This window comes from Schistocerca gregaria, chromosome 4, assembly GCF_023897955.1.
Source record: "Schistocerca gregaria isolate iqSchGreg1 chromosome 4, iqSchGreg1.2, whole genome shotgun sequence".
Taxonomy (NCBI): domain Eukaryota; kingdom Metazoa; phylum Arthropoda; class Insecta; order Orthoptera; family Acrididae; genus Schistocerca; species Schistocerca gregaria.
The window spans coordinates 351,366,288-351,393,138 of NC_064923.1; the positions used below are offsets into that span (position 1 = coordinate 351,366,288).

The 26,851-nt window shown below is 41.7% G+C and overlaps 1 protein-coding gene across 1 annotated transcript in view; it reads right to left on the bottom strand.

Annotated features, from left to right (window-relative positions):
• LOC126267721 (methyl farnesoate epoxidase-like) overlaps positions 1-26,851 on the bottom strand; it is a 165,962-nt gene that overhangs the window by 123,069 nt on the left and 16,042 nt on the right. Inside the window, exon 2 of the mRNA XM_049973023.1 lies at positions 796-1,050. Coding sequence (XP_049828980.1) covers positions 796-1,050 — 255 coding nt within the window. The remainder of the gene's footprint in view (positions 1-795; positions 1,051-26,851) is intronic.

Sequence of the window (26,851 nt, forward strand, 5' to 3'; positions counted from 1 at the left end):
TGCCAAACCCAACATTGGCCAACAAGGTCATCAGATCTCTCTCCAACTGAGAACGTTTGGAGAATTCTGGGTAGTGTCCTCCAACTACGTTGGGGTCTTAACGACCTGTAAGGCCAATTCGACAGAATTTGGTACGATATCCAACAGGAAGACATCCAACAAATCAGTCATTCAGTGCCAAGCCGAATAACTGCTTGCATAAGGACCAGAGGTGGACCAATACATTAATAACTTTGTCAATGTGTGAAACTCTTACTCTAAAATAAATCATCCAAATTTTCTGAAACAAAATTGGAAATTTGTCGTAAAGTCTTGTGGGACCAAACTACTGAGGTCATCGGTCCCTAATCCAACACACTACTTAATATAACTTAAACTAACTTACGCTATGGACAACACACGCATCCATGCCCGAGGGAGGACTCGAACCTCCGACGGGGGGAAAATGTTCTGAAATTGTAATCATTTGCTTGTCTGTACATGTAAATCACATCTACGAATTTCCGTCTCATTTGGATAATTCCTTCATCATACGTCTTTTTCTTGTCTTTAAATATGCTAGTACAGATTGGTATCTAGACCCACTGCAGGCACGTATCCACTGGGCCACTTCATTTCCGTTTTGTTTTTCAAACCACGGCCACTTGGAGAGACTGCTACGTCATTTCCGTACCCCAGGTTGCTATTTGCTTGGCGCCAGCTTTTGTCTCTGTTTGTTGTTTGTAATCACAGTGATCGTTTTACTTGTGACTGCTTGTGGTAATGCTACATTACATGTAAAACATTACGACTCACCTTTTCTCAGCCCCAGGTTGCGCAGGTATGCGAAGAAGTTCTGGGGCCGTCCTTCAAATTCTGGTCGCGTGAGCACCTCGCATATGAGGCTCCTGGTGGAAACGATGACGGTCAGGTTGCCACCCAGACGAAGGCCCACTAAGGGCGACTTGTACTTCTGGGAGAGGTATGTGAACGCCTGGTGCTGCGATCCAAGTTTCTTGCTCAGCTGGAGGACGTCCTGGTAGTTACCCACCAGTGGAAACCAAGTCGGACCTAAGGAGACCCCAGTAATACGTCTATAAATGTGTCCAATAGCAAATGAATTTTAGTGTCTCAGTGAAATGTTTGCTGAGTCGTTCATCAATTAATACTTTCTAGCTAACCTATCTTTAATTCTATACAGTTATTTTGTAGGAAGAACGTGTGCCTATGCACATTCGAGCCAAAATACAGATGCAGCCACATATGTCACCAACGCATATGTTCGACGTCAACATGCAATAACCACTCTCAAACGGCAGATGGCAGCACTACCAATGGAGGGTATATACCATGAAGAGCCAAAGAAACTGTTACACCTGTCTATACACTACTGGTCATTAAAACTGATACACCACGGAGATGAAGTGTTACAGACGCGAAATTTAACCGACAGGCAGAAGATGCTGTGATATGCAAATGATTAGCTTTTCAGGGCATTCACACAAGGTTGGCGCCGGTGGCGATACCTACAACGTGCTGACATGAAGAAAGGTTCCAACCGATTTCTCATACACAAACAGCAGTTGATCGGCGTTGCCTGGTGAAACGTCGTTGTGATGCCTCGTGTAAGGAGGAGAAATGCGTACCATCACGTTTCCGACTTTGATAAAAGTCGGATTGCAGCCTATCGCGATTGCGGTTTATCTTATCGCGACATTGCTGCTCGCGTTGGTCGAGATCCAATGACTGTTAGCAGAATATGGAATCGGTGGGTTTAGGAGGGTAATACGGAACGCCATGCTGGATCCCAACGGCCTCGTATCACTAGCAGCCGAGATGACAGGCATCTTATCCTCATGGCTGTAACGGATCGTGCAGCCACGTCTCTATTCCTGAGTCAACAGATGGGGACTTTTGCAAGACAACAACCACCTGCACGAACAGTTCGACTACGTTTGCAGCAGCATGGACTATCAGCTCGGAGACCATGGCTGCGGTTACTCTTGACGCTGCATCACAGACAGGAGCGCCTACGATGGTGTACTCAACGACGAACCTGGGTGCACGAACGGCAAAAAGTCATTTTTTCGGATGAATCCAGGTTCTGTTTAATGCACCATGATGGTCGCATCCATGTTTGGCGACATCGCGGTGAACGCACATTGGAAGCGTGTATTCGTCATCGCCATATTGGCGTATCACCCGGCGTGATGGTATGGGGTGCCATTTGTTACACGTCTCGGTCACCTCTTGTTCGCATTGACGGCACTTTGAACAGTGGACGTTACATTTCAGATGTGTTAAGACCCGTGTCTCTACCCTTCATTTGATCCCTGCGAAATCCTACATTTCAGCAGGAATGCACGACCGCATGTTGCAGGTCCTGTACGGGCCTTTCTGGATACAGAAAATGTTCGACTACTGCCCTGGCCAGCACATTCTCCAGATCTCTCACTAATTGAAAACGTCTAGTCAATGGTGGCCAAGCAGCTGGCTCGTCACATTACGCCAGTCACTACTCTTGATGAACTGTGGTATGGTGTTGAAGCAGCATGGGCAGCTGTACCTGTACACGCCATCCAAGATCTGTTTGACTCAATGCCCAGGGGTATCAAGACCATTATTACAGCCAGAGGTGGTTGTTCTCTGTACTGATTTCTCAGGATCTATGCACCGGAATTGAGTGAAAATGTTATCACATGTCAGTTCTAGTATAATATATTTGTCCAATGAATACCCGTTTATCATCTGCATTTCTTCTTGGTGTAGTAATTTCAATGGCCAGTAGTGTAGCTTGTAGTGCCCCTGTGAGCAGCCAGAAGTGCCACAACACGACGTGACATGGACTCGACTAATATCTGAATTAGTGCTGAGGGGAACGGATTCCTTGAATCTTGCCGGGCTGTCCATAAATCCGTAAGAGTACGAGGGAGTGGAGAGATTTTCTGAACAGAACGAGCAAGGCATCCCAGATACTCTCAATAATATTTATGTCTGGGGAGTTAGGTGGGTAGCAGAAGTGTTTGAACTCAGAAGAGTGTTCCTGGAGCCACTCAGTAGCAAATATGGACGTGTGGTTCGCATTGTCCTGCTGGAATTGCACAGGTCCATCGGAGTGCATGATGGACGTGAACTGATGCAGGTGATCAGACAGGAGTAGTGGAACAAAGTATGTTTCCATGCATTTTGTTTGTGTAGGTTGCCTACAACAGGGGCAGGTATGCACTCAGGCGCAAACTTAATGATCTCCTCTGATAGACAGGTACTTAACCTATTGTTCTCCTTTGATTGACATGTACATTACCTATTGTTCTGTTAAGTGGTTTTCCATGTCAGCTCTGTTTCCTTTTGATTGACAGGCAGCTATCCTATTGTGCCCCACCTCCCTCTCCCCCTCGCTACTACAGGTACACTTTCAGGTTTGATTTATTGGAATAGCTCCTCTCACTCTTATCATTTTTGATTGGCTACTTAACTAAATTGTTCAATTAATGAACCTCTCACCCACAGTAAACCCCTTCCCCTACTCCTCCCCAGAAAATGGTGGTAAGTTCACATTTCATAAGGACAATGCAACACACCACAGCTACCTCTTCTAACCGAAGAAAGTGGCGGGAAAGATAGGGCAGTTAGGCTACCTCCACTAACCTAAGTCTTCCGACCACCTCCTCGTCCTAGGAACTGGTGGGCAAAAGAACTCGATCTGTGCTGGACATAAGTCTTTGTTTTCAGTCTTTATTTAAACAATTAGAGGCAGTACCACCATCAAGTGTGTTCACCCCAAGGGCCAGAGCCCAACTGACCAAGTACACAGTACTACCACCAGAGAGCGCTGTCATTCCTTCCATGATGTAATCAAAGATGGCGATCTGTCGGTGGTGGAGAGGAAGGATCTCATGACAAGAAATTCAAGGGTATATTGATTATTTATAAGAAATTCAGTTTGTGGGGTTAGGTTTCTCTTGCTCATCATTCTCTGCTGTCTGGAAACATTTAGAACTTGTAAGAAGCAATTACATGGGGCAAACATGTTGCATAACCTAATGTTTGGCACTGTACTCTGGGTATCTTAACCTAACGTCTGGGCCTTTGTCAATACTTAACCTATTGTTCTGTTAAGTGGTTTTCCATGTCACCTCCATTTCCTTAAACTATTGTACCACATTTGATACCAAATTAAGTAATTAGTTACATCTCCCCCCCCCCATTTTCTGGTACACTTTTCGAATTTCACTTGCTTTTGAACGCCATTTCTGGCGCATTCTTCTTTGTCATCTACCCCCTGAAAATATTGTACTGCATTTTACATAAAAATTATGCAAATTAACCTATTGTTCTGCACTTAACCTGTTGTTCTGCTCCATGTCACCCACTCACACACACCCTCCCCTCAACTATTGTACTGCTAACACCACGATTATATAAAAAAATTCATGCAGATTAATTCAATTTGTATTCTAATCATGTGTGAGGTAGTCTTTCTTAATTTGCAACATTATATTGCTCGGTGAAATCGATGGAATGTGGTTTAAACAAAAAATAATAAAAGACACATCTGGCCACATGATGTCCCACGCCGCTGCCTGAGTCCAGGTGCATCGGCGGGGCCCATGAAATGGCAACGAGGCGATCAGCTGCCCAGCGACACACAGGTGTCCGTTCGGGACCCGCAAGCATGAGGTACGTTATCCCTTTCATACTTGACACCTGAGGAATTCTTGTCTGAAGACGTGTTCATCGAAGCACCGTTGCTGGCATGATGACGCAGAGCTGAGGTGCGTGTCCAGTGCCACGAGATGTTGCAATGTTTCCCAGAACAGCGCAGCACATAGCAATCTTAATGGGACAGCCTGTCCATCACTGAATTTACCCATCAAACTGCTGCTGGTGTGAGGAGAGCACTGTCTGTCTGTTTTTTTTTTTTTTTTTTTTTTTTTCGTACGAAACTTACTTTCAGCGGCAAAAGACTATTTTCTACACATCGCCATATTCCACTGGCAGTTAAACCCCGCAAAAGTTGTTTACAGGTCATCAAATACATACAAGACTGACAAGAATATTCGGAGCCAGGAACATATTTACCATTGTAACTATAATTAAATATTACGATTGCTGCTACAAAAAATGGCTCAGAGCACTATGGGACTTAACATCTTAGGTCCCCTAGAACTTAGAACTTAGAACTTAGAACTACTTAAACCTAACTAACCTAAGGACATCACACACATCCATGCCCGACGCAGGATTCGAACCTGCGACCGTAGCAGTCCCGCGGTTCCGGACTGCAGCGCCTAGAACCGCACGGCCACCGTGGCCGGCTTGCTGCTACAGTCTGCCACCGATCGATGTACAGGTAATGTCTCCTCTTGACGGCTGTGGTTCTGGAATCAATCTCAGTATTTACAGTGCACATAATTTTCCATTTAAAAATCTCTCTCGTTTCCTTGCAGTTATCGTTGTGCTGAATCTATATGTCCCTCAAGATTGGGCACATAGTCAGCTTCCCTTCTAAGCCACAGTAACATTACACTGCAATATATACACATTTTAGACAAACAGTGCAGTTATCTCTTATATCTGTACAGCGGCCAACAAAATTATGGTATGCCTACACTCACACCAGCTCTATGTCTCGATTCTCCTCAGTCCTAGGAAATTATTTAACAAAGTCTTCGAATCAGCTTTTCTAGAAGGTGCTACATCCTGACAAGTTTCTCTGAAATATGTGTTATGAGGGACAGGCGTCTGGCAATATGTGTGATAGTGAATACCGCATCCGCGGACATAATCCTTGGAAAGACATCACCGACACGGGTTGGTGTGCCGTACTCAACATCACTATCGATAGAAGAACAAGGAAAATACGAGGGTACGCGTTGGGGTGCCCATGAGGGGACGTATTGTTACAGCCGTATTGCCCGTCGTGTTTGTACACTATAGCAGGTCCACTTGAACACTTGCATTGCTATATTATGGAGCTGTTTACGAAATGAATCTATCACCACATATGTTTGGATATACTTCACAGCGCGTTGAAATCGAAATTCACCATGTCAATCTCTCCTTCTATTACGACTAGACTTCCTCAATCTTTTTTGTTTTTACGTTAATAGTAGTTTGATTACTTCCCACAAACGTATGTCGGAACATAAGTCCCGGTACCTTGACTTTCAAGCAGCAGCATAACATTTCTGACTATCAATTATAGGTGTATAAAAAATTATGATACGTCCACACTTGCACCAGCTGGGTGTCGTTTTCGCACTGCAAAAAAGTCTCCCGCTATTACGTATTTGTCAATGAATAAAGGATTAATTACAATTTACAAAAGCTCTAGGGTCTTTTCGGTTTATCGATTACACCACTTCCACGAAACCTTTTCGTATTTTCGATACTTGTAAATCCAGCCAACTCACAGTGGCATCTTTTATACAGTCAGACCGCCAAGTCGAGGTTGTGTCAGTGCGTTCCATGCACAGCTTCCACGATACACAATTTTACCCTGACAAAGTAATCATTGTGAGTGCGAAATATACTAGAGGACGCCTATTCAGAGTTAATTTTCACGGGCGGAGCAGGTGGGTGGAGAAACCGCAAAACTGCTGTAGTCTAAGCGCATCTTTAAGTTCATGTTGCTAAGCAGCGTACCTGTTTTATAACTTTGGAGCAGGAGGAGGATCACCGCCAGACGGATCTGTTGTTTCAACTGGCACGTGTGTGGGAGCTGAATTTCCAAAAAGGAATGTCATGTTAAGTGGAAACCTCCTATAGGCCTGAATGCAAACAATGCCTTATTACAAGCGTGCAATAGACTTTTGTTTGTTTCTTTCAGCTCACTATCTTTATATTACTGAATAATCACTATGAATCCATCGTCATTCTGTTATTCAACTTCAAGTGTGTGCTGGATGTCTGTAAATAAGGTAATGTCGTAGTTCTGAGGAGCGGTAGGGAATTTAGTGTGCAAAGTATGGTCATACTTTAGTTATCGCTATTAAAGAGGGATAGTGACTGCGCGGCTCTGCTTGTTCAACAACAGAGCTGTAGCCAAAAATTAGAAAAAAATATTCCGTAGCTCTTACTTCCTTAATACGTTACGACAATTGACCTTGAGAACTACGGATTAAAGGGAAAAGAGAATGTTACTGCTTACAGCGTATTTGAGCTGCTAAAATCAAGAAATGCGTGTAATGTGCTCTTGGATATTTATATGAAACTGATAAAGAGTCGCCGCCACGTGAACGCCTTTGATTATTACATGTTACCCACACAACTTGTACCATTACTAAGTGATATATATTTTATTTGCCACCTGACTTATTTCCAAAGAGTGAGCCACGCTTTAAGCACTATGAATGCGTGATGCCACACTGATGAGTCACCATTGATTAAAATTTGTTGCATTGGGTGTACAGATGAAAAGATCAATAGTGATAATAATGTATTTTCTGTAGCCAAGTAAGATAATATTACTTATTTAATGACCTATTTCTTTAGTGCGGCTGGTCCCGGCGGAGGTTCGAGTCCTCCCTCGGGCATGGGTGTGTGTGTTTGTCCTTAGGATAATTTAGGTTAAGTAGTGTGTAAGCTTAGGGACTAATCTTAGCAGTTAAGTCCCATTAGATTTCACACAAATCTGAACATCAACACCTATTTCTTTACTTCTTGTTTTCTATTATGATGAGTGTAGACAGATAATATTTAAAGATATGACGTACACAGAAGATGCAGGAATGATAGAGGCATTATAAGCAAACATTGCATTACCGAGGTCTTTCAAGTATGTGAAGTGTGCTAAGACACGGAAGAGTGCAAAGTGTTAACACATTTCTACCATGGAATTCACTGGCATACCCCTATAAAGATATGGTGACAGTGCTTAAATTATTCAACCACACGGACACCATCATATACGTGAAGGGGAAGGAGAAGATGTCATGGATGCGATGAATCTTCAAGTTTGCTGCTATTTAAGACCTGGAATTCTAGGGGTGACCTTCTTACCATCGACTCAAGAAGAAGAAGAAGAAGATGTGTGAAAATAGTGTTGCTGTGTCTGCTTATGAAAATGTAAAATTACTTTCAGAAATAAATGAAATTTTACCTCACAACCTCTGTGTTCTTTTTTTCAGTCCTGTTCCCGCTTTGACAGTGTACAGTTTTTTAACCACATGCCATGTCTATGGTTTTCTTCAAGCACAGGAGATATAATTTTAGACATGTCTGCTTTATACCTTTGGAAGCAGTCACGGCCACATGCCTCCTGCTCCCATAACCGAATTTGTGCTGCATGACAGGCATAATTATATGTGACCATTCTATATATTTTGTTATCTTCCAACTTAAACGTCACCTCCTTAATAGCACTCATTTTCAGCAAAACTAATGTCATATCAGACATACACAGACTTTATAGACATATACATACCTTATACAATAGGGGATAGGGTTTTTTGTAAATAAAAACAAAGACGTATGGTGACTAATTGTTTTCTTGGTTTACTCAGCTCACACAAATACAATGTAGTACTTGAGGCACAATATAATACTTGAGGTACAATGTAGTTTCTGAGGACAATATAGTATTCTTGAGGTATAAACTGAGTCTGCTATTCCAATGCGGAAATACTTTTAACTTAAACGCTACAACAGTAACACTGGTAGGAATTTTTTTTTTATAAATCTACGCTAAAAAAGTAATGCGGAGATACTTTTTTTATTACTACAACTAAATTTCGGAGCCCCCGTAGCATAGCTTTTACAATTATTCCGATGGACTGCGCACACTTAGAATCTAATTTCAGTGCAATATCAAAGGTTTTTACAATAACAATTTTGATGGACTGTGAGCTATATACACTTAAAAACTATTCTGACTTGGATGGCTAGTGACAGGTGAAAAACTTAAAAGCTATTCTATTTACATCACGCACATGGTGCGTAGATATATATTGATACAGCCTATACATACGTGGTCTATCAACAAATAAATGAATATATTCGTGACTTACCAGAGTGCTAGTAGTTCGATCAAACAGACAAAATGAAACTGTGTTTATGAGCTGGAGGGTCACACAAGGATGCATGGATGGCAGAATCACTTGTTGCGTTTTGAAAAATATCATACTTAATGCGGCCTTCTACTAATTGAAGGTTTAAACCTAAATAATTTCGGCATTTCCATCCATGTTAAATTGGAGGAGAGGACCACTGCCGATTGGAAGATTACAATACTCAAGGCTACTGTCAGTTGTAGTTTCATAATAAATTTATTGGTAACCGATTTCGACGATACACTTCGTCATCATTAAACCCGAAAAGTAACACGAAAAAGTCTAATATCAAAAACAAAATTGTACCTAGAGTTAAAACACACTGAGGGGACGAAATTCATAGGACAGCAAATATGCATATATGTAGATGGAGGCAGTATTGCGAACACAAGGGCAATACATTGGCGGAGCTGTCATTTGTACTCAGGAGATTCACGCAAAACGGTGTCTGATGTGATTGTGGCCACAAGACGAGAATTAACAGACTTTGAACCATGAGTGCTAGTTGGAACTATAAGCATGGGACATTCCATTTGGTAAATCAGTATTCCGAGGTCCACAGTGTCAAGAGTGTGCCGATAACATCAAATTTCAGGCATTATCTCTCACCACGGACAGTGCAGTTACCGACGCCCTTCACTTAACGACCGAGAGCAGTGTTGTATGTATAGAAATTTCAGTGCCAACAGACAAGCAACAATGCGTGAAATAACAACAGAAGTCAATGCGGGACGTATGAAGAACATATCCGTTAGGATAGTGAGACGAAATTCGACGTTAAGGTTATGGCAACAGACGACCGAAGAGAGTGTCTTTGCTAACTGCACCGTATCGCCTGCAGTGCCTCTCCTGGGCTCGTGATCATTTCAGTTGGACCCAAGACAGCTGGAAAACCGTAGCCTGGTCAGATGAGTCCCGATTTCAGTTAGTAAGAGCTGACAGGATTTAAATTTGGCGCAGGCCCCCAGAAGCCATGGACCCAAGTTGTCAACACGGTACAGTGCAAGCTGGTGTGGCTCCATAATGGTGTAGGCTGTGTTTACATGGAATGGACTGGATCTTCTGTTCCGTACGATATTTAGAGATCATTCGCAGCCGTTCATGGACTTCATGCCTGCCGCGGTGGCCGTGCGGTTCTGGGGCTGCAGTCCGGAACCGCGGGGCTGCTACGGTCGCAGGTTCGAATCCTGCCTCGGGCGTGGGTGTGTGTGATGTCCTTAGGTTAGTTAGGTTTAAGTAGTTCTAAGTTCTAGGGGACTTATGACCTAAGATGTTGAGTTCCATAGTGCTCAGAGCCTTTTGAACCATTTGGACTTCATGTTCCCAAACAAGGAAGAAATTTTTATCGATGATAATGCAACGTATCAAAAGATTCCAATTGTTTGCAATTCGTTTGAAGAACATTCTGGACAATTCTAGTGAACGGTTTAGTCATCCAGATCGCCCGACGTGAATCCCATCGAACAATTATGGGACATAACCGAGAGGTCAGTTCGTGCACAAAATCCTGGACTGGCAAGACTTTCGCAATTATGGTCACCTATAGGAGCAGCATGGCTCGATGTTCCTGCATTGAATTTGCAACGACTTGTTGAGTCCATTTCACTACGCTGGGCAAAAGGAGTTCGGACGCGATAACTTTTGTTATCTCATTGTATGTAGAGTTCATACGTTACTATGTTCCATTAGAGTTGATGCTTTAGTAATTTGGTGATGCGTACATGATTCACTTATTTCTCATGAACAAAAAGAATGACAGTTTTGATGATTGTTTTTTTTCTATTATCTGGTACTCGTCTCCCTATCTTGTACTCGTCTCCCTATCTTCTCTTCATGCAATCTTTTATAGGCTCATTATTGATTCTGCCGTCTATATTTGTTTAGGTCTTTCGGTGCTTTATTTTAGCTTTTATATTGTGTATGGACATGCATTTTCATTTTTATTGCTGATTACGATATAGACCAGTTGTAAATGTGTATGTACCTCGTATCACTTGATTACGTTTGTAGCTATGTTGTATGCTTGATCACGCCCAAGATTAGTGAATATTTATTTGTGTGATGTTATTAACCCCATGTCTTAAATTATGTCCTTATATACTAGTTTTGATTGTTTTAGATTTCTAAGCACGTACATGATTGGTTGTGTAATAGGTCTTAATTGTATATAGGTACTCATATCTGTTTTCACATTACACTGTTTGTACATTGATTGAGTTTTATTATAGGCGACCGTGTGCTTATCAGTACCGACAGAGTACAACATGATGATTATACCCCTACATATAACAATACACTTATTAAGTTCGTGTACAGAATGTTATTAAATAACAGACTAACTACGTGTTACTTATTTTAACTGTAGGTACAATTTTGCTTTTGATGCCCACTGTTGCTCATATAGCTGTTTTCATATTACTTTTAGGGGCTGAAAATGACAATATGTGTCGTCGACACCTGTTGGAAATAAATTGATTATGATATTATAGCTGATGGTACTGTTGAAAATCGTAATAAATCCAAGTAGTTCAATGATTGATTGGGCGTCATTAGTTCCTGCGTAAAATATAGTTTAGGATGCAAGCCATAGAATTCTTACGCTACTGTAGTTACATCTTCATACGATCCGTTAAAAATGATAAAAATATCATCGACATATCTACAGTAGTAGAACATGTTCTGTCTAATAACTCCCGGTTAGGTTCTTTATGCCCATAGATACAGAAAATCCGTGCTAGTAGTAATCTGTATAAGAAGAGATTTTTATAAAAATGTAATTAGGTTTTCAGGCTTCCAGTTTTGTATTTAACTATTGCAGTTATGACCCATTCAACATTTGCTTCTTGACTAGTGTCGTTTACGGCGTCCAAGGCAAATTCTTTCAATCAGTAGTTACTTAGCAGGGGCTGGAGAAGTTTGTGGTCATAACTTTATGTAATATATACTATGGAATTATGACGAATCACCCCTAGTGTGGAATGCTTCAATTTTAAAATAAATACCTGCAATAGAGACTGCCTTTTATTTGAAAATTGGATTATTGTTGCCGAACGAGGGCAGAAATCGAGTGGAGAATCGAATATGGCTGCTATTTAAAATAATGAAAAAACCTTCGATGTTGATTTAAGTAAACCATGTAACGATGATAAATTAGTACCAGTATATTTACATCATTTCTTGATATTACAGAAAGATTAGTTTCCACCCTGATCAGTATTCAAGTGTACGAAGGCGTTGCCAGACTGTGAAATTATGCACCTTTATTCCAAAAAGGACTCACCTATTAAAACTGCTTGTGATGCGTATCTTGGTTTGTCCAGAAAACTCTAAGTTTGATGAATTCCTGACAGCGCTCAATAATTTCACAGAGGAATGTGCACAATTAATTTTAAAAAAGTATCGTTCAAAACTTGTGCACTTATACACAGTTCACACCAGACTTGTCAAGAATCGTATTGAAGCTAAAGGTAAGATCTTCACTTCTGTAAAAAGAATAGTTAATCTAACATGTTTACAGTTCATCCACTAGGACACAAAATGTTCAGCCACTAATGAATTAATAACATGTCACTGACCTGATCATTGAGTTAAAGCTAGTTGTACCGTGCTGTTGACATGACCAAATTAAAAATAGCACGTAAAACAAGTGACATGACTGAGAGGTATACAGGGTGTTACAAAAAGGTACGACCAAGCTTTCAGGAAACCTTCCTCACACACAAATAAAGAAAAGATGTTTTGTGGTCATGAGTCAGGAAATGCTTAACTTCCATGTTAGAGCTCATTTTAGTTTCGTCAGTATGTACTCTACTTCCTCGATTCACCGCCAGTTGGCCCAATTGAAGGAAGGTAATGTTGATTTCGATGCTTGTGTTGACATGCGACTCATTGCTCTACAGTACTAGCATCAATCACATCAGTATGTAGCATCAACAGGTTTGTGTTCATCACGAACGTGGTTTTGCAGTCAGTGCAATGCTTACAAATGCGGAGTTGGCAGATGTCCATTTGATGTATGGATTAGCACAGGGAAATAGTCGTGCCGCGGTACGTTTGTATCGAGACAGATTTCCAGAACGAAGGTGTCCCGACAGGAAGACGTTCGAAGCAATTGATAGGCATCTAAGGGAGCACGGAACATTTTAGCCTATGACTCGCGACTGGGGAGGACCTAGAACGACGAGGACACATGCAATGGACGACGCAATTCTTCGTTCAGTTGACCATAACCAATGTCAGCGTCAGAGAAGCTGCTGCTGTACAAGGTAACGTTGACCGTGTCACTGTGTGGAGAGTGCTACGGGAGAACCAGTTGCTTCCATATCGTGTACAGCGTGTGCACGCACTATCAGCAGCTGATGGTCCTCCATGGGTACACTTCTGCGAATGGTTCATCCAACAATGTGTCAATCCTCATTTCAGTGCAAATGTGCTCTTTACGGATAAGGCTTCATTCCAACGTGATCAAATTGTAAATTTTCACAATCAACATGTGTGGGCTGACGAGAATCCGCACGCAATTGTGCAATCACGTCATCAACACAGATTTTCTGTGAACGTTTGGGCAGGCATTGTTGCTGATGTCTTGATTGGGACCCATGTTCTTCCACCTACGCTCAATCGAGCACGTTATCATGATTTCATACGGGATACTCTACCTGCGCTGCTAGAACATGTGACTTTACAAGTACGACACAACATGTGGTTCATGCACGATGGAGCTCCTGCACATTTCAGTGGAAGTGTTCGTACGCTTCTCAACAACAGATTCGGTGACCGATGGATTGGTAGAGGCGGACCAATTTCATGGCCTCCACGCTCTCCTGACCTCAACCCTCTTGACTTTCATTTGTGGGGGCATTTGAAAGCTCTTGTCTACGCAACCCCGTTGCCAAATGTAAAGACTCTTCGTGCTCGTATTGTGGACGGCTGTGATGCAATACGCCATTCTCCAGGGCTACATCAGCGCACCAGGGATTCCATGCGACGGAGGGTGGATGCATGTATCCTCGCTAAGGGAGGAAATTTTGAACATTTCCTGTAACAAAGTGTTTGAAGTCACGCTGGTACGTTCTGTTGCTGTGTGTTTCCATTCCATGATTAATGTGATTTGAAGAGAAGTAATGAAATGAGCTCTAACATGGAAAGCAAGCGTTTCCAGACACATGTCCACATAACATACTTTCTTTCTTTGTGTGTGAGGAATGTTTCCTGAAAGTTTGACCCTACCCTTCTGTAACACCCTGTATTAATTCAAAGAATAGCAGTAAAGAACAGTCAGCTGCTATATGTGTTAATAAAAGACTAAGAGAACATGAGGCCATGGTGGTGGGGGTCGACATAGGTAACAATTATAAGACACACGACATATCCAATACAGAACAATTTTTTGAAGCTAATGGCACCAAGTCAGTAGATCATGATTTACGGTAAGCCTTCAGTAGAGAATTATATAACTACATCTTGCCAGGTAATAACATTATCACATCTGTGAATCAACAAAAATTACACGTTATGAACCCTTGAGTGCAAACAAAACACACAAACTGGGTTTTATGGTGCGTCCGATTAGTAACTGCTTTGAAAACACATGGAGAAATTTTCACTGCAGATGTAGGGTCAGTTTTACGTTTTTGACAAAAAATTTTCAATTAAAACAGGAAAGCCCTTACTGATGATCTTCAATATAGAACATTGCTGCCATCAAGCCGGCTGGTTTCACTAATGTGAAAAATCTCTATACGAATATACCGATGGAAAAAAAAATAAAAATTATTGCTGAAAACTTGGCTAAGAAATGTTTCCTTGTACAAGATGAAACTGATGAGCTAATAGCTCTCTTTACAATTCCGTCTTCCTACGGCTACTTCTCCTTTGGCAACTGCACATATATGCAAAAAGACGGGTTAGCCATGAGACCATTGGCTGGCAAATGTTCGCATCACATACGGAACTCAGCGGATTTTATCAACAGATTAGTAGCTCTCCACCTAAGTAGTTCGGATCTTCTAGTGAGTTACCTACTTTATGTTAAACCAAGAATATATTGACCAGACTGACGGCATTATCATGGGCAGCCCCTTTTCTCCCCTGGTGGCTAACATTTTTATGGAGAATTTTGAGGAAAGAGAACATGAATCTGCGGTTCTTAAATCAATGTTTTTGGAGGTATGTGGATAACAATTTCATAGTATGACCCCACGGAGAAAATAGGTTAATGGAGGCTTTACATCATCTTAAGTATATTCATGAGACCATTCGATTTACTATGGGATTAGAGAAAGATGATAGTTTTCCATTCCTGGATGTTTTGGTTAGACGGAAGAGTGACGGCGCTCTTTGACATTCTGTTTATCGGAAACCCACTCACACTGATCTGTATCTGCAATCTTTGAGTTGCCATCATCCATCCCAAACCACGAGTTTCCTTAAAACTCTTGTGCACTGGGCCTATACAGCGTCACATGCAGAGAGTTTGCCTAAAGAACTTGCATATTTCAGAGGCAATGGATACTTGATCCGGAAAATTGATAGGGCATTCTCAGGCAAAAACAAGAACTGGAAAGAGGAGAACGTGCTAGCAAAGTCCCTAGCTTTTCTTCCCTTCATTGGAAAAATTTTGTTCAAAATAGTCAAAGTACTTAGTAATTTTCAGGCGAAAGTGTTATTTCGCTCATCATCTAAGATTTCGGACCTGCTAGGATCAGTGAAGAATAATTTTTATTGCGGAAGACATGAATTTACAAAATACCTTGCCAGTGTGGTATGGCGTATATAGGACAAACAACACGCAAAGCGGAAGAACGTCGGACAGCACATAAGCGTTGCTCTCGCCTTCTGCAACCCAACAAGTCTGCAATTGCGGAACATTGTATCTCCAAAGCACATTAAATGGAGTACGGCAAAACATTAATTCTGGCCATAGCAACATCTTTTTGGGGCTCCATTATAAGAGAATCCGTTGAAGTACGCATCCCGGAAAATCTAATAAACCGTGTCAGCGGCTACTAGCTGGATAATGCGTGAAATCCCATCATCTCATAGACTGTTTCCGACAAAGACGCAAGAGTTTTCCGATGACTGCCGCTAGCGGTAACGCTGAAGACACGATATTTGCACTTGCACATCGAGAGCGCTGCCGCCAAACAGTATGGACCTTCCGTCACCGTGACTCTAACGCATGCGCCTAAATACTCTCATTGCGCTATACAGGGTGGTCCATTGATAGTGACCTGGCCAAATATCTCACGAAATAGGCATCAAACGAAAAAACTACAAAGAGCGAAACTCGCCTACCATGAAGGGGGAAACCAGATGGCGCTATGGTTGGCCCGATAGATGTCGCTGCCATAGGTCAAACGGATTTTAACTGCGTTTTTTTAAAAAAAATAGGAACCCTCCATTTTTATTACATATTCGTGTAGTACGTAAAGAAATACGAATTTTTTAGTTGGACCACTTTTTTCGCTTTGTGATAGATGGCGCTGTAATAGTCACAAAGTATAAGTACGTGGTAGCACGTAACATTCCGGCAGTGCAGACGAGATTTGTTTCGTGATACATTACCAGTGTTAAAATGGACCGTTTACCAACTGTGGAAAAGGTCGATATCGTGTTGATGTATGGCTATTGTGATTAAAATGCCCAACGGGCGTGTGCTGTGTATGCTGCTCGGTATCCTGGACGACATCATCCAAGTGTCCGGACCGTTCGCCGGATGGTTACGTTATTTAAGGAAACAGAAGTGTTCAGCCACATGTGAAACGTCAACCACGATCTGCAACAACTCATGATGCCCAAGTAGGCGTTTTAGCTGCTGTCGCGGCATCAGTAGCAGACAAATTGGGCGAGAATCGGGAATCTCGAAAACGTCGGTGTTGAGAATGCTACATCAACATCGATTGAACCTGTACCATAATTCTATACACCAGGAATTGCATGGCGATGACTTTGAACGTCGTGTACAGTTCTGCCACTGAGCACAAGAGAAATTACGGGACGATGACAGATTTTTTTCACGCGTTCCATTTAGCGAGGAAGTGTCATTCACCCAACAGCGGTAACGTAAACGGGCATAATATGTACTATTGGGCAACGCAAAATTCACGATGGCTGCGAAAAGTTGAGCATCAGCGACCTTGGCGGATTAATGTATCGTGTGGCATTATGGGAGAAAGGATAATTGGCCCCCATTTTATCGATGGCAATCTAAATGGTGCAATGTATGCTGATGTCCTGCGTAATGTTCTACCGATGTTACTACAAGACGTTTCACTGCATGACAGAATGGCGATGTACTTCCAACATGATGGATGTCCAGCACATAGCTCACGTGTGGTTGAAGCGGTACTGAATAGCATATTTCATGACAGATGGATTGGTCGTCGAAGCACGCACGTTCACCGGATGTGACGTCCCCGGGTTTCTTTCTGTGGGGAACGTTGAAGGATATTTGCTACCGTGATCCACCGGCAACGCCTAACAACACGCGTCAGCGCATTATCACTGCATGTGCGAACATTACGGAAGGCGAACTACTCGCTGTTGAGAGGAATGTAGTTACACGCATTGCCAAATGCATTGAGGTTGACGGACATCATTTTGAGCATTTATTGCACTAATGTGGTATTTACAGGTTATCACGCTGTAACAGCATGCGTTCTCAAAAATGATAAGTTCACAAGGTACATGTATCACATTGGAACAACCGAAATAAAATGTTCGAAAGTACCTACGTTCTGTATTTTAATTTGAAAAACGTAGCTGTTACCAACTGTTCGTCCAAAATTATAAGCCATATGTTTGTGACTATTTCAGCGCCATCTATCACAGAGCGAAAAAAAGTGGCCCAACTAAAACATTCATATTTCTTTACGTACTACACGAATACGTGATAAAAAATTGGGGTTTCTATTTTTTTTTAAAACGCAGTTGATATCCGTTTGACCTATGGCAGCGCCATCTAGCGGGCCAGCTATAGCGCCATCTGGTTTCCCCCTTCGAGCTAGACAAGTTTCGTTCTTTGTAGTTTTTTCGTTTGAGAGTTATTTCGTGACATATTTGGCCCGGTCACGATCAATGGACCACCCTGTATAAGCCAGAGTGGAGAACGTCTTCGTCAGCCCTCTAGCTTGCAAGCTGCCATGGTTTATTCTACCCCAGCACAACTCCAGAACAATCCATCACGAGAGGCTCACCATCGTCAACCAGAGAAGATCGAGGAGGAACAACAGGATCTGCTTAGCCTCTAACACTTCGGACCAAATCATAGATCCGCCTGTCTTTCGACCTACGACCTCCTTCGTCAGTCTTCGATGGGGCATCTGAAGATGACTGGCAGGTGTCCAATCGAAATATCGTGGAAGTTTGCGATGACCGGCTGCTGTCCTGAAATCTCTTCGAACACGTACGATTAGCAATAGTTTTTGAAAGCATCAAACAAATATACTGTCATATTCTACAGTAAGCTAAGGTCTGCCCTCTTGCCAACCAATATAACATGAGATGAAACTTCCTGGCAGATTAAAACGGTGTGCCGGATCGAGACTCGAACTCGGGACCTTTGCCTTTTGCGGACAAGTGCTCATATCACCGCAAACTCGGCTGCAGAGTGAAAATCTCATTCTGATAACATGAGGTGTACAGATAGGCTCTTCTTGTAGGCATGATATATTTTTGCATGATCTTCTCTACGAATGTGACTGCTTAATGGGTCAGTGGCCTATAATTGGAGGACGTACACCATGGTCATATGGAATGATTCACAAGTATCCGCTTGTTGTCTGTTACTTACGACACTTCTTTACCCACTCACCGAGCTCGATGACGCAGTGATAAGACACTGGACTCACATTCTAGAGGACAGTGGTTTGAATCCTCTCCAAGCTATACGGATATAGGCTCTCCGTAGTTTCCATTAATCAGTTAAGGAAAATGCCAGAGTGTTTCCTTTCAGAGGGACGTGATCGAATTCCTTCTCCATGCTTTTACAATCAAGGTTTTATTTAATTTCCCAATAAAAGTTTTATATAATTTTTATTTTACATTTCTAGTTCTGTAGGACGAAATTAAGAAGTAATTTTGCATGGTCATGAGACGAATCAGTACCTGAAATTAACATGAGAAATTAATAACAGATGAAATATACACGAATCCTCTGCAAACGACAAGCTCCCGAGTTGTACGCAGGAATGTGCTTAATTTTTTCCAGAAACTCCCATGCAGAGTAAAATCAGTGCCTCCTAAGGAAATTCCTCAGTTTGGGATTGAAAGTGCGGGGATTACTGCTAAGACTGTTTAATTCTGGTAATAGGCTAGATACATGGAAGCAGCATAATACAGTGCGCTTTTTCACGAGAGTCAAGGAGATGCGATCCACATGCAAACTGACTTCTCAACAACAAACAGCACGAAAAAAAAAATATGTATTTAGAGGCTAATGTCAGAATTCCCAGCCTCCTGGTCGACGTGAGGTTCGCGAACTTACACCACGCATAACTCGAACTGTCCGCTTCTCAGCCAAACATTTGGAGAGTTACTCCAGAATATAGCGCTGTATGTGATAAGCGAATGACAATAACCAAAGTACACTAATTTCTATGTTGGACTATCACTTATTGCAGGCATTTGTCTCATTCAATTTTCTGACAATGGATATGGTCGTTCCATGACAGATTGCCATCCATCTGAACATGTAGGAATTCGGATTGTTCAGGCTCACTAGTCATATGCCCATTTTGTGAAATCCAAATCTCAGTTTTAGTTGAATTGTGCGTAAGAAACTGAGTCTTACTGTGATTTAGCATCAACTTCGTTCATATTATCCATGAACTTATGTCTCAAGCTGCACTATTTGATACAGTGTCTATGTTGGACTCAACGACCTTCACTGACAAGCTTGTGACAGACGCAGACAGAAATACAGGGTTATTCTGAATGAAGGACCCATTCTCGAAACTTCATATTCATTCAAGTTCAAATCCAAAATGAACAAGCTTTATACAAAAGAAAAGAGGCAGTTTCAAAGCTTTTACATAATGTTTGATATCAATTGAATGAATTTAATAAATTGTAATAAATTGTAATTAATTAGTTTTTAATAATTATTTAATAAATATAAATGTGATAAATGTTATAAATGTTCAATGAGGCCAGCGTTGGCTGCACAGAAAACATCGAGGCGGTAGCCAAACTCGTCTTACACACGCGAAAGCATATCTGCTGTTACTGAGAGCACAGCAGCAGTAATCTAGTTCCGTAGATCATTGAGAGTGGTTGGTAGAGGCGGGGCGTAAACAGCTTTTTTCACATAACCCCATAAAAAATAATGAGATCAGGAGGTCTCATTGGCCAGAAGTGCAGAGCCAGGTCCTCAAGTCCTCTGCGACCGATCCAGCACTGAGGAATGGAGTCGCTCAAAAATCCTCATACATCATAGTGCCAATGGGGCGGAGCTCAATACTGTTGGAAAATGAAGTCCTGGGAATCTTACATAACTTGAGGGTACAGCCACGGTTCCAACATGTCCAGGTACGTGATTCCTGTTACTGTTCTTTCTGCAAAGAAAAATGGTTCATAAACCTTTGCATGAAATATGGCACAGAACGCAATGATCTTCGGAGAGTCTCTTACGTGTTTTAATGGTGAATGTGGATTTCCTAATCTTCATATGCGAACATTGTGTCTGTTGACTTTTCCACTAAGATGGAACGTCGTTTCATAGGTAAAATTTCCCCGCTGTAGAAATGCGTCATCCTCCGTCTTTGGTAGCATAAAACCACAAAATATGAGGCGTTTCCTTTTGTCATTGTAGTTGAGAGTCTTTGCAAGCTGTAATCGGTAGGGCTTGTACATCAAACGTCGTCTCAGAACATTCAACACAGTTGGTGGGAGTATTCAAAGTTCTCGACTGGCTCTATTGGTAGACTTACAGGGACTGTACACAAATCATTCTTGAATCCGTTGGACATCGCCCTATGACACACGCGGTCGGCCTGTGATTCTTCCTTTGCACACACTCCTAGTCTGTTTAAATTGCTTAAACCAAAGGCTAATGCTCTTGCGAGATGGTGGTTGAGTACTGAATTTGGTACGAAATGTCCACTGCACTGCAATTTATGACTCATTTTTCGCGAACTCATTGCCGCAGAAAACCTTGTGCTCCACGATCGCCATTTCACTCAAGACTGACAGTGAAACGGAATGACGACCCCATTGCCGCGCGAACTCTAGCGGCCACTCTGAAACCATCACCGCCTCCCACTAAAAACTTTGAAACTTCCTCTTTTCATTGTTATAAAGCTCGTTCATTTTCGATTTGTACTTGAGTACATAAGAATTTTTAAAAATGGACCCATCATTTAGAATAACTCTTTATTTTAGAATTACCTGTCATATTAGAAGACATATCATTTATAAACGTAAAATACAGTTGTGGTCCCAGCACCGACCCCTAAGAGCCCTTCACTTAACTGTACCCCAGTCAGACTCTGTGTCAGAGTCAGTATTACTACTGTGGATAATCACCTTTGCTGTCTATTCTTCTAGTGTGAGACGAGCTACTCCTCTCATTCCATAATGGTCCATCTTCTAATATTTTGTGATCAACATAATAAAACGCGTTAGTTAAATCGTGGATGACCTCTAGTGTTCGCAACTTTTTGTTTAATCCATCTGGTAACTCACAGAGAAAAGAGAATATAGTATTTTCAGTTGTTAAACCACTTCTAAAACCAAACTGAATGTCTGACAGCAAATTATGGACACCAAAATGATCAGTTGCCCATATACATACACAGCCTTTTCAATAACTTTAGCAAACAGCGATGTCACATAAATAGATCTGCAAATATCTTAATTATCCTTTGATACATTATAGGGTTCCGTACCTCGAACTGTTATAGGATCACTTTGTTCTACATTTGGTTTTCTATGTATCTGTCTGTGTGGTTGTCTAACTATTAATCACCATTTTTCGCTGGAATGGGTAGGCGTATCAAGTTGAAATTTGTGTCACATCGTAAGGTCTGCTGTCTCTTGGCCGTGTAAAACATTAAACTTCTATGACAACGCAACAAAAAGATACGCCCATTTGTGTTTCATACTTTGACTTCTTTTTAATACTGATATCGATAACAGGTAAAAATCTTCGAAACTGTCGATTCCTGGTATGCATGAACTCTCTGTATACTTAATTAAGTCTGTACTGAAGGCTCGGCGCTCGAGTCCTATTTGCGCGTATACGGATTTTTCTTTTTACAGTGGTTACACTTGAGTACTTCAAACGTGCAGTAAACAGACCATTCCCTAGTTTCATCAGTTTAATTATTGATCCACTCTCACTCTTTTTAGTACCAAGGAGGTCCATTTCAGATAGCAGTCTTGGAAAGCCATTTTCTGAGAGTGTTATATGATTACCTGGAGAAACAATATTTTTAGAATGAAATTTTCAGTCTGTAGCGGAGTGTGCGCTGGTTTTGAAACTTCCTGGCAGATTACAACTGTGTGCCGGACCGAGACTCGAACTCGGGACCTTTGCCTTTCGCGGGCAGGTGCTGTACCAACTGAGCTACCCAAGCTCGACTCACGACCCGTGGCAATTAGCTATTCTATTTGCATATCACTTACTTTTTTCCTTCAAATGACACTCTTAAAAACTTTACAGTACTGTTTGCAATTAGCTACTGCAGCTCCATTGTGACAATTTCTAACGTTTTGTAATAATTGCCAATTTTTCAGCCATTCAGGTTGCATTTTAGTGCCATTACCCTGTTTTAAACAGTCTAACGGGAAGTAGCTTTCAAAGACCACGAGAAGAGTGTTGAGAAAAACATATTTATCGTCTATGTTGGAAGCATTGAAAACATACAGCCATTTTAATTTTTAATGAGGTTTAAAAAGTATCTGGATTAAAATTTATAAATAGTTTGTAATCGTCATTTACCATTTGACAATGGCCGAGGAGAGTTGGGTCGTAAGCTCATGGGATTTTAACCATTTGACGCGGCTAGAAGTCTGAAAAGATTTTATTAGTTTGTAGCTTTATTAAACACATGTAAGAGCAAAATCCTTTTAGTTTTAAAGGCTTTTGCACTACTACCGGAAAGGCCATTTACCCTTTTACTAACGCAATGCTCCTCTAGTATCGAAGTAGCAACAAAAACGTTGTCTATAGTTTTCTAACGTTTTCCTGCGCCTTGGATGGATAGAATGGATTCTGCATCAGATGATATCAATTTAGATGATCTTCTGACATCCCTTTACTTTGGACAGCATTTGTTTATGGCTCCCTTTGGTTGGCCGAATCGGTTTTGAACGCACAACAGACCTCGAAATTACAGCACTTTCTTCAGCTTTCCGCGTACATCTTGAAAACTATACGTTCTTCGAAGATGACCATTCAGTCGAAATTTAAAGTAGACAAAATTTCCTACAAAATATTCTAATGGTTTCAAATGGCTCTTAACACTATGGGACTTAACATCTATGGTCATCAGTGCCCTAGAACTTAGAATTACTTAAACCTAACCAACCTAAGGGCATCACACAACACCCAATCATCACGAGGCAGAGAAACAAAATATTCTAGTCAGGATTGATTTTATGACGGACGGTATCGGTGCTGGAGGTCACTGAGAGCAGTGATTTCTTGGCTGTTCTGCGGAGACGTCAAAATCACCCATTCCCACCGCCTACAACTCTAAGAATATATAAGTTGTCAACAAATCCCCTACATCACACGAAAGCACATTAACTTTTCCTACAAGAAACGTCTGTGACTATCAATTGTCTCACAAAGGGGGAGGGAGTAAAGCGAGAATTACGAAGAACGCCTTCTGCGTCTTACATCCAAATGACAACTCACACCTCGTTTTTTGCGGAGTAGTCATTTTTTTAAAATGTATAATTTTCGAGATACAATCGAAAAGCCGAAGAAAGTGCTAAAATTTGGCGTTTGTCGCTGTGATGGCGTCGTTCGGCAAGGCATCAAACTTGAAATTCGGCTTCAGCTCGCTAAAGAACATATAGAATCGTCGAGAAAAAACTTCCGCAGTTTCATTACGCAATCGACTGTTCTGAATACCAATTGACTAAAAGACCGTTCCCCCTCTTCAGGTTCCAGATATCTGTCTGACCTCTCAACAGGTACCCCTCCGTTGTGGCTGCATTCGTGGTACGGCTATCTGTATCTTCAGCAAGATTCGTCATTCAATGTCCATTATATTCTGGCATCTCTAAACTTTAATTTGATATTCTCCAAGCCTTTTAGTATTCATTAAGATTGCTACTTAATGAAGTCTTGTCTCGACAAATAGGGTGACGACATTTTTTCTGTTAGTAAAAAAAGAAACCTCAGTCCGAATAGTTCTTGGAAGGCCCAACGGAATCCACCAACTGTCATGTCATTCTCTACCGATAGTCGCCACTGGATGTGGATGTGTAGGGGCATGTGGTCAGCACACCGCTCTCTCGGCCTTTGGCAGTTTTCTTGATTGGAGCCATTACTTCTCAGTCAAGTAGCTCCTCAGTTTGCCTCACAAGGGCTGAGTGCAGCCCGCTTGCCAACAGCGCTCGGCAGACCCGAATGGTCACCCATCCAAGTGCTTGGTTACCCTGACGGTGCTTGGTAGTTTCGGTGATCTAACGGGAACCGCTTTTACCACTACGGAAAGGCTCTTGGCTCTTCCTGTTAATAGATTTCAATTTATCAGCCTCTCACTGTAAGCTATTGACTGCATAGAATGGAAATACTTTTTCGAGTAAACCTTGTTTAAGTTTCATTACTGTAAACACGTTCATCAGTACAGGACAGTTTCTGTCTCTGAGGGAAGCGTGATGGTCAATACTAGTTTCCGTAGCTCTCTAGCTCATTGGGGTGTTAATGCTCCCAGACGGCACACCCATCTCGCTGGGAATGTTTGTGTTAACACTAACGTAAACTTCCAAGGTCAACAAGGTTTAGATGTTAACGAAATTTGTCGCAATAGTGAATATTTTTAACATGGGCTGTATTAGGCATGGAAACCATACCTAATGGTAACACAGGAAAATTTTTGCCGTACCGGGACTCGAACCCAGATTTCCCGTTTATCTCGAGCGGTCGCCTCAATCTCGGCTATCTGTCCTTATCCTGGTTTTCAAGGTCACCTGTTTACATTCCTATTAAGCGCCGTCAGATGCTTGTCTTCGATATCGCTACGACAAGCACGGTGTGGTATGTACCGCTTTCGACAGCCAAGGATCACCTTAGTACCCAAACTTTTCGGTTGCCTTCAGAATCCGCACGCGGCGAAACACTACCGTGTTCGTGGCAAAAGGGATGTGCTCCTTTTAACTACAGCTCATTAATGTCATTATGAGTCCAGAAGAAAGGACACTGAATAATTATATCTAAGATCTTGTATGAAAGTTGCATGGTAATGCTGTCATCTGATGTTGTATACGTCAGTCAGTATGAACCTCTGCTCTCTTATTACCCAAAGGAATAACAGAGGTGAGTCTTTAAGAATCCGGTAGAGACAATGATTTATAAGTTTATTACTCACTGCAGATGCAGCATTTTCGTAGTTCATGCAGGCATTATGTTCGACAACAACCACTACTCGTTCATAATTTGGGTTCAAAATTGAACTGCGTGAAAAATCGGATAGTTGACACTACCTCAGTGACTCACAGTGACTGATGCATCCCCAGTGGGTGAGGCGCCAGAGTCGTCATCCAGATGGTGCAAACTCTGATGATGGTCCGTAACTAAAAGGCCGAAACCTGTCAGAATTTAACATCGGCTGCGATATAAAAAAAAATGGTTCAAATGGCTCTTAGCACTATGGGACTTAACTGCTGTGGTCATCAGTCCCCTAGAACTTAGAACTACTTAAACCTAACTAACCTAAGGACATCACAGACATCCATGCCCAAGGGAGGGTTCGAACCTGCGACCGTAGCAGTCACGCGGTTCCGGACAGAGCGCCTTAACCGCTAGACCACCGCGGCCTGCGCTGCTATATCAAGACCGCTTTTAAATAATTTTATCACAATTAGATCGCTGTTCTCCGATTATGTATTATAAAATTTTGACTCCTACTGTAGGTCATGTACGAAACTGCATGTTCTACCGAATAAAAGAATACGGGAGGGGGCATAAACAATCATGCAGTTACTGCAACCCTACATGATGGAAAGCACTTCATATCAGCATGGCATCAAGTTGTTTGCAGTATTGCTAATCCGTATGTTCTGAGACAAGTGTTCGATTGCGAAGATTGTTAGAACAGTTTTCACAAAGAAATCAAGTCTATCTTCCAACTTGATTCACGAGAAATCATTGAACGTCAGTGTAATATCTCAAAGCACCTATTCCCATCATAACTTGTCTTCCCTTCCCTCACCTATGTAATAAATTCAAGCTTCCTGATTTTCTGTAATTATAGTTCAAAATACCGAAATAAAAGTCGACATAAGGACGTTCTGGGTAAGCACACTAGTATGCAGATTAAGTAGACTTCGAAGTGCAAATCCAAGAAATAATTTCATCTGTTATTTCCCTTTCCCAATACGGGCAACGTAATCTTCCACCCGACATCGTTTCCTGCAGTTTGCTTCAAATACACAGTAGTTACACAGTGTCGCTAATTACTGTGTAATAATACACTTCTCATGGTCGGGGTTCACAGTCATCCAGAAACTTTTAAAGGACACTATATTCGCCGTTGACTGTAGAAACTATTTATTTCACAACTGAAATTTCGACTTCTCTGCCATTTTCTTGTGGTTCTGCAAAATATTTTGTTTCAGGTCATGTCATCCTCAAAACTATTCCT